The sequence below is a fragment of the Borostomias antarcticus genome (assembly GCF_949987555.1).
Source record: "Borostomias antarcticus genome assembly, chromosome: 6".
NCBI classification, from domain to species: Eukaryota; Metazoa; Chordata; class Actinopteri; order Stomiiformes; family Stomiidae; genus Borostomias; species Borostomias antarcticus.
Genome location: NC_140239.1, coordinates 7228085 through 7237681, shown reverse-complemented (window position 1 = coordinate 7237681; position 9597 = coordinate 7228085). Strand labels below are relative to the sequence as shown.

The following is a 9597-nucleotide window of genomic DNA, read 5'->3' as shown; positions in this document are numbered from 1 at the left end:
TTCGGACAGGGTCGTTCACACACAACAGAGGACAGCAGAACATGGGTTATCTTGATGTACAATCAACACACAGGCCACAGTGGAGACAAGCAGATACAGCTGCGCTCTTAGGGTTCATGATCACCAGAAACCGGTTGGTTACAGTATTTTTTCTTCTGCGGCGAATTTGTGATCCAAGATTACCAAGAGTTGCAGTATACTACACCCCCCCACCCCCCCCCAAAAAAAACAGTTTAACCAGAATGTTATCACACTTGAAAGTTTCATACAAATAAACATTTGTTGTATAATCACAATGTGTTTCCCTGGATAGAACATAAGCTTAGCAGTGTCCCGCCAGCAGTGGGACCCAAGGGCCAAACTGAGTGCTGATTGGCAGTGCCTTAACTAAACCTACGCTAGTGCATGTAAATGTAACTACAGTGTACAGAACTGTAATATAGTGAAGTTCCATTAATGCCTCTTTACAACTGCTGACATGTTTTCCAACAGACATCTGAACCCTGCAGTAATCCTTCAGTACAAATCTAACCTCTGGCCTGTTAAATAGAATCTTTACCCTGATCCAGCTGCCATGGCCACACACACTTTACGCACACATTTGCGTAACAAGCACGGTAGCAAGCTTGACAGTCGCACACACGCACACAGCTGGGGGTCAAGGTTGAACAAAAAAAACAAAGTTGTGCAAAGGACCTTTTCTGGTGAGGGGTTCTGGACCGGGATGGGGCAGACACACACAATGAGTTTCCGTCCGTGTGCCTGTGTAGTGTATCCAGGTCCAGACTTCCTCCGAACCGGCCAGCCCTTCCCTGTGATGTTGGAGGTTCAAATAGGGCCAGCGCACACACAAACAATCACAGTACCGCACCACTACAGTACTGCGCTACACAACTGTTTGGCATAGGGCTCAGTGGTGCGTGTGTGTGTGTGTGGTTAAAAAAAAGTGTTTACCAGTATACATGATATTGTCTGTGCACTTGTGTCCCTTCCATAGTTGCATCTAAGGCACGTTACTGTTACACTAGGTCTACAATACACCTCCCCTACCCTGGCCAGCGCAAGATAAGGAGGAGCATTTCCATGTATTCACACAGCTTAGATTCCTACCTTCTCTACAGATCCAGACAGCTGTATTAACATACACTACATGTACCATGTTCACAACAAGAGTCAACATCTGCATGGGTTTGATGGGGAACACAAGATAATAATAATAATTATAATAACAACAACAACAATAATAATATAACCGGCAATAAATAGGATTTCTCTTAGAGAAGGAGAAGCTGCACCCCAGAGACTGACCACAGGGACGTTGACCCGGGGCCTTGGGAGGACTCGACGGGGAACCTGGCCTGATAAGACCCAAACATTCATATATGCTTGTCTCTTAAAAAAAATACACTCTTAGGTACATAGTGTACAATTCAAAACCAGGTCTCTTTTCTTTTCAACTCACAATAAATCTAAAGTAAAAAGTATTTACAGCCTTTATAGAGATCTTTACACTCGCTCCCCCCCCCCCCCCCCCCCGACTCTGCATCGCCTTTGACACACACACATCCATTCCATTCCCATCCATTCTGCCTAAGACTAGGACTGAACTTAGTCCTTTCTTCCTATCTTCCTATCACTGCTCATCTCCAGCACACCTTTAGAGGAGCGGGGTCCACACACACACGACACGTCCCTTTTCCAGGGGAACTTTGGGTCCGCTCCTCACCTCACTAAACTATGTTCACAAACCCACAGAACTGATTGGCTAGACAGTGGGCGAGAGCATGCTGGGTTTCGACCAATGAGGAGCTAGCCAAAAACGGTGTGTGGGGTTACATCAGAACCACAGACCAGTAATACTAACAGCGGAACAGCAGATTCGGCTACAGGGTTGTATATTCATATAATGAATGACAAGCAGTATTCAACCATCTGCTCGGTATGCATCTGTTCCAAGGGTTCTGTTGTGCCAATTCTGATCAGTTTTACCACTGGGGGTCACTGAGAACAGTGACACGCTGCCAGAGACCAGGACTGTGACACGACAAGACCTCAGCCCCGATGCAGAACAGACAGGCCTCCCTGAGGAGCAGCAGGACTTCTAACCAGAGCAGGAGCTCCCCGCAGTAGACCATGGCACTGATCATATAATTCCAGATTTAACCCCCCTTACACCCAACCTTGCCCTCACTCACTCCATCACACCCACCCCTCCACTCAGTTGTTCTCTCTCTCCGTCTCCCTCCATCACACACACTCCTCTACTCTTTCTCTCCCACACACACACACCCCTCCCTTACTAGACCAAACAAATCTCTACAGAATCTGCCCTGGGTGAGATAGCGAGAGAGCGGACAGGAGAGCAGACAGCCCATGGTCAATCTGACCCCAGCCAACCGCTGGAGAAGGTACTGAGCGCACCGGCTAGAAACGAAACACGTCCCTTTTTGATGAGGTCACACGTGGGGTTTTTACAGATGGAACCTCACTAGCTTACTGGTTTTTGTCACATGAGGAGAGTTAAAATGGACCCAATAGACAACAAAATACAGGCGGAAAAAAATAAATCAAAAACAATTGTACGCATACTCGACGACAGCGGCTTTACGTTGAGATAAGAGGCCTTAAGAGTTTGAATGACAGACAGGGCTGTGTGTGTATGTGTGATCCGAGTCAGTGACCGTTCATGATTTTGGTGGGCGATATTGTTGTTGTTTGTGACTTGCTGGCGACTGCTTTGAAGAAGTTGTCCTCCTTGAGCTTGATGTGTTCTGGGAGCTCCAGCTGTCTCTTGGCCTCCTCAATGTCGTTGTTGATGGCTGATATAAGAGCCTCTGTGTGTGGGGGGAGAAAAAGAGGGAAAGGGTGAATGAGAGATGTGTGTGAGTGTTTGTCAGAGCATGCGCATGACAGAAAGTGTGAATGTGTATGTGTGTGAGAGAGAACAATGTGTGTGTGTGTGTGTGTGTGTGTGTGTGTGTGTGTGTGTGTGTGTGTGTGTGTGTGCGCGTGTGTGTGAGAGAGAGAGAGAGAGAGAGAGGGATAAAGAGATGTCTCTTACCAAGTGAATCGTAGCTCCTCTCCGGACGGACATAGCCCACCATCACCACACTGAGGATCTGCCCATAGAAATCCTCTTTAAACTTGTGGATCACATGAGTTTCCTGAAACACACAACTGACTGTCAATACATCCACCAATACTAACTACCACTACACACACCAAACAATTAGCATGAACACAACAGACACATTCATTATACAGACATTTACATTTTAGTAATTTAGCAGACACTTATCCAAAGCGACTCGCAATAAATACATTTGCCTAGAGTAAGTGATTAGTCTTATCTAGGGGGAACTTGTAATACAAAAAGGCCTATTTGTAGCAGCAGTCCTGACCATGGACTTCTTGATATTCTTGTAGTAAGGGTTCCAGCCGATGCTCATAACCATCTTGTGTATGTCTCCGCCCACACATGCCCAGCCATAGTAGATCCCTGTACTGATGTCGGCAGGAAGGTGCTCCACCACAGAGTCTGGGAAGTTGGCTAGGGGGAGGAGGAGGAGAGAAGGAAAGAACGGAATGTTTATTTGCAATATGTAACCAGTGTAGTTACATTGGAATTCTTGTCACTCGCTTGTCCTTTTACAGTATCTTACCAGCGCTAATCAGTTCCCCATTCCAGTCCTAGGTACACCGCTAGACATTTAAAGGTTCCCAAACTGGCAATTCACTATCCGTAGTCTAGCAGCCTATCAGTATCCTCCTTGTCTACTTATCCCATCCGATCATGGGTGACTGTGTCTGTGTCCATGAGATAGGCAGTGCAATTAAATAACATTCAAGTATACAGTTGTGCAGAGTCAGTTGTTGTTGTCTATTGTATAGGCCAGAGGGAGGAGAGAGGAGAGGGAGAGTAACGCCCTGGTGAACTTGGGAAGCTCAAACCATCACCATCCACAAGTCAAGTCTTCTCTCTAACCTATGCTCACTTCAACTTTCTACGCCATAAAAGTTGTCAGCACAGATGGACCACAGTTTAACACAGTTTTAGTTTAGACTCAAGAGGCTTCCTAGTTTCCATAAGACCAAACATCTGCTATGGTTAATAGGAGGGTGAAAGGGGTAAGAGCAGTAGAGCACTGGGACTGGTGGGTTCCTCAGGACACAGAACAGATGTTGGTTGTCACCATGCCATCCAGGGCACAGCTCATGCAAGGCAAACAAGGCAATCGAGAATTCCCTTGGCAACAAACCTCTGATGGCAGTAGTCACGGTTACAACAATACTAGACGATACTAGTACTCATCTAACTTTACACCCTCTTTGGATAGCAGATGGGCTCTCAGAAATTACAGCTCGCTATCTAGCTAACATTAACGTTACCTCAACAAGAGTTTGGTTTACATCATAACATCTCTGGTAAGCTAATGTCAACTGTCAGGTAGCTAGTAGTCCTGCGCATGGCTACCGGTAGAGACCTTGGCACTAGCTACGTTTCGGTTGTGCAACACTAGCTAGTAGCTTACTTATTAGCAAGCAATGTGGGCTAGCAGGCCACACTCAAGTCGATAATGTGAATATGCGCAAACGCCACAGCATCTCTCATTGGAATCGCTAAACATGACTAACGTTAATGCTAATTCATAAGCATAGCTACATTGGTCTAGTATTATAAAGCTAGTGCTAACGTCCGTTAGCTACAACGCATTAGCACGAATACGTAGGTAGCTAGCTGGCTCGCCGCTGTAATGTGATATTGACAATATTGACGTTAGCAGGGTGACTTGGTTCGGGTTAGCTGACTAAGAGACATAAAGCAACTAGCTAATTTAGCGTTATGCCAAGTTTTTTTTGATATTGTTGAGTTGCCTAGCTAGCTAGCTGCTAGCTTACCTGTGGGGATCCCCAGTTCTTTGCTTCCTCTGCCGAATCCTCGAATCACCACTCCTCGGCAAAAGTACGGAAGACTCTTCATGTCCCCTTTTTCAGACACCAGTTAGTTGGACGACTTTTTCCGCTAACGTTCGCTGAGAATAACAACGACGTTGAGCTCGCTAAAACAACGGCGACTCAAATGACCTCGAATGACCACGGAACCTACCTGGCCACTCAACGTCGTTAGCTAGCCTTCCTTAGCCTAGCTTTCTAGCCTTGGCAGTAGCAGCGTATGTTGTTGCTAGCCAGTAATAACTAGCACTACTAGGCTACAAACTGATTGTGATAGCAAGCTGGCGCGTCGTATTCACCTGTCTGAAGAGATATTTCTGTGTCACATCACACGCTGGCGAGGTTGTGAATGGAGAATTTTCGGCTGTGCGTACTGCGCAGCTGCGAGCTCGTGATCACAGGTCGAACATCCCTCTTTTTTTCTCCCCCCCCCCCCAAATGTAGGCCTATTTATTAAACTTTCACAAAGTACAGCGAAACAATATAATAATCACAATAATAGTACAGATACTATTACTTTTCAAAAAGAACAAAATACATACCAGGGGTCAGTAGAAAAGAAAGAAAATAACTTAAAGGAATAGTAAAGGGAAAATGCATGTTTACCCCTGTTTTAAGGTTACTCATGATCATATACAATGGTTCAGATCAAAACGTTGACAAAACTAGCACTTTTAAGAAAGTCTGATAATTGCTCTACCACCGTTTTGGTCATACAATGGATGTGGGTGGGCATCTTGAAAAATCTTTCAAAAACATGTTAAACTCTCGATTTCAGCAGGTTAGTACTACAAAACTAGGGGAGAGCGGGACGCGTTAGACCGTGGGGCGCATCAGACCATGGGGCTTTTGAGGTGATCTGTTGTAGCTACACAAACATATTTTGGTGAACACATCTCTCTAGGTCACGTCAACCTATCCTGAAGTTGGTGGGAGTATTTTAAAATCTTTAAACATTTTCTTGGCGATCATCTGTTTTTACCCCATGTATTATTTTTTTTACGCTAGTGTTTTTTGATTTATACCTTGTGTATACATGTCACAGAATCCAAACATATATCATTTTAATCACTGTTTTAGTGGCTATAAGATAGAATAATTTTCGTGTTTCAGGCTACATAGCACTGAGTGACAGCTAGCCAGATAGCTAGCCTGCAGTAGTTGGGGCACTTTGGCAACGCGGCCCACATTCAATCATCATGCATTACTAGCCATTTTTCTTTACTTTTATTCACAGTATGAGAAAGAGGCAACGTAAGACCGATAGAGAAGTGGCCAGGGAGGTGCTTGAGCTGGCAGCCAGAGAAATGGAGAGAGTGTCTGTACGTGGTGCAGCTAAAAGCTACTCCATCAGTCATGTCTCCCTGTTACGCTACTTAAAAAAGAGGAGGGACATGCAAGAGGCAGGCAGCACAAGGCTCCCTGATGTTGGCTACTCTCACCATGGTCAAGTGTTCAGTAAGGGTCAGGAGAGGGAGCTGAGGGACTACCTACTGACGGCATCTGCCATGTTTCATGGCTTAAGCCCAAGTCAGGTAGCCTAATTCAGGAGATAATAGTTAATTTATGAGTTAGATATTCATAGAAATCATCACCTAACAATCTATACATTAGCCTATAATACAATAAATAAATACAAGCTATATACAGACATAATAAATACAACTATATACATAGGCTTATGATAAAATAAATACTAAATATAGGAGCAAATATCGTATAGAACATTACATTATTAGACCTATACATAATAAATACCTAACAGTATAAATAATGCATTCAGGTAGTGAAAAAAACATGTATGTAGCACATAACATATAGTTGTAAGAAAATAATGTTATTTGCATGGGTTTTTAAGGCAATGTACACTATTGGTCCAATGCGTCCCACTACGTGGTTGGACCGTTTTCACATCCGCCACTTTTGGCAAAACTTTAAGAAACTGGTAAGTGCTGGAAACCTCGTGTTGATGTCCTTTTGTAGCCAACAGATATAGGTATACATGTATAGCAAAATTCATAATAAAACCGAAATCATTTTTAAATAAATAAGCTTAAGGCAAAAAATGGTCTGACGCGCCCGCTCTCCTACTACAATTACAACTACTACAACACACACCCTAAAGAAATCCAGCAATCGTATCATAACTGCTTGGTGTCACACACGCCCACACACATGCACAGGCACACACATTCACACACACGCACACACACATTATAGAAAACTAGCTGATGGTAACAAGCACTTAGATAGGCTGTTTATTTGTGATAACTGTACCTGCTATGCTTTTCTATCACAGTAGTCACAGTAGATGGTGGGAGGCCTGTAGGTTGTCATGGTAATGTTGTGACGATGCGCATTATCCTACAGCAATCCAGTAGAATGAAGGATTAAATTAGAAGCCTACAATTAAAATCGCCCTGTCTGTCACTGTCCATTAGCCTGTATGCCCACTCATGATAGAACATTAGCTGATGGTAACAAGTAGACTTACTTATATTAGATAGCCTGTTCATTTGTGATAATTGTACCTGCTATGTTATCCTGTCATAGAGTCGTCACAGTAGAGGGGGGGGGTATATGTTGCCACTGTGATGAAGATGCATTACCTACAGCAATCCAGTAGAATGATGAACAGTGGCGTCTGGTGGGTTCTGGCGCCAGGTATGCCAGAGCCAGCGAAGTGTGCGAGCCGCTTCTACAGTGCGCACATTTTTTTTGCATGCCCTGATGGGAGGTTTCTAGGCAACAGAAGGGCCCTTGAGCAGTTACCCGAGCCCAAACGAACCCTGGAACCAGGAGGCCTTGGGATACGACCGGAGCCACGTTTTGGCGCTAGAAATTCTGAGCTGCGTTCTAGTGCAGGGGTGGCCAACCAGTCAGAGACTAAGAGCCACAAAAATTACTGTGGTACCACCCAGAGCCACACCATATACCAGCGTTTCTCAACCTTTTTTTCAGTCACCGCACCCTTCATAAGTACTTAAAATCCCAAGGCACCCCAGTCTAAAATAAGAAGAAAAACATTATTGTCCATTAAATATACATTTTAAGTTAATTTATTTAAAATTAATACATACAACAAGATATTTTCTGACATAATATATTTTGGACTGGGCTGGGTTAGGCTGGACTGGACTGGGCTGGGTTAGGCTGGGCTGGACTGGGTTAGGCTGGACTGGGTTAGGCTGGGTTAGGCTGAACTGGGCTGGGTTAGGCTGAAAATATATATATGAGGACGAAAATGTCCTGTGTTCGTCTTCATATTTTCTTTTAGCTGCGCATTTCTTTCCAGCCATTCTTTGGTTGTGTACAGTAGCCTAGGCTACGTTAGCTTTTGTCGTCACGCAAAGCAAATTATGTTGTTTACAATGGGTGCGTTCACATGACAAATATTTTTCAATCTGGTTGATTTCAAGCTGATTTCAGCTTGAGCGTATACATGGGATACAAAGTAAACTGGTTGGATGTTTACATGCGATAACGAAACAAATGTTTCGAACGCGCACGCAGCCGTGAGTGATTGCGTTACGATGGTTACAAACAGCTGACTACGGAACTGTCGCGCGTGCCTTGATTAGTCAAGTCTTGAGCATGCGCAAAATGAACGCAGAACGCAGCATCAATCCGTTTCAAGGTAGTATACATGACGGACCAAACGGTTTCGAAAAGGTTTAAACTACCTCCTTGAAAGCGATTGGAATTTCAATCGGGTTGGGGCATTTCAGTCGGATTGAGGTGTTTATATGACATATTTTCAATCGGTTTGGTCTTCCAAACCTATTTGAAACCGATTCAAACTGTCCATGTAAACGCACCTAATAATTTTGTTACCAAGGTGATTTGCTACCTATATGATTAGTTTGAATTTATTTTTTAATGAAAGGATGGAAGAGCCGCAAGCCAACCTTTTTGGGGGGATGGATGGAGGAGCCGCACATTGACGGGCAAAGAGCCGCATGCGGCTCGCGAGCCGCGGGTTGGCCACCCCTGTTCTAGTGTAATGAGCAGATCTGGAGGCTTTTGAAAACCAGGCCAGGCCCAGCCTGGCTTATGTGCGTGGAATTGAAATGACATGAAATAATGTCTGATAAATTAAGATAGGTCTTTTCGCCTGGACACATCAGTTCCAATGCTTCCACTGCTAATCCAGCACAATAAGAGCATGATAGCCAGTTAGCTCAAGAGCTCACAACAACAGCTTTCATTACATTAATGGTAGCGGTCAGTGGCTAAAGAGGTTACACTGATGATTCCTGTAACGTTAGCTATTTTGCTGCAATTAGTTCAACTTCTGTTTCTTGACAACGGTAAGGGATAAACCCAGATAACACAAGGCTAGCGGACCTACAGCGGGTCCCCGATGGACGAGCTGGCCGACCTCCGTCCGAATCCGCTGGCGGACCTCTGGCCGAATCAGCACATGTCCATGTCTTTAAACAATTCCATAGTTTAGATTTTTCTATGATCAAAGGGAATTAAAAACCAGACAATGGGAGACACTCATAAGACAGGACAGAACACAACAATAACATGTTCCAGTCTAAGAGTGAACTACTACCAACACCCGAGAGGCTATGTGGATTCTGTCCCTCCTGTTCCAATGATACAGAAAAGGCACAAACTGAAACGTTTAGGTTTCAG

At 44.4% G+C, this 9597-nt stretch overlaps 1 protein-coding gene across 1 annotated transcript; it reads right to left on the bottom strand.

Moving 5' to 3' along the window:
• On the bottom strand, window positions 1-5292 carry rfk (riboflavin kinase). Its single transcript, XM_084439863.1, has 4 exons — window positions 4900-5292; window positions 3402-3550; window positions 3062-3164; window positions 1-2834 (listed from the first exon to the last, which is right to left on the bottom strand). The coding sequence occupies exons 1-4, from the start codon at window positions 4979-4981 to the stop codon at window positions 2674-2676; spliced, it is 495 nt and encodes a 164-aa protein (XP_084295989.1). The 5' UTR covers window positions 4982-5292; the 3' UTR covers window positions 1-2673.
• Between the last annotated feature and the right edge of the window lie 4305 nt (window positions 5293-9597).

What these genes read in the sequence shown, in the direction of transcription:
- rfk (XM_084439863.1), bottom strand. Translation starts at nt 4,981, where the DNA reads ATGAAGAGTCTTCCGTACTTTTGCCGAGGAGTGGTGATTCGAGGATTC. An exon ending in AGAACTGGGGATCCCCACAG is followed by an intron (nt 3,551 to 4,899) that starts GTAAGCTAGCAG and finishes TCCTCCCCCTAG; the next exon opens with CCAACTTCCCAGACTCTGTG. An exon ending in AGAATATCAAGAAGTCCATG is followed by an intron (nt 3,165 to 3,401) that starts GTCAGGACTGCT and finishes TGTGTGTTTCAG; the next exon opens with GAAACTCATGTGATCCACAA.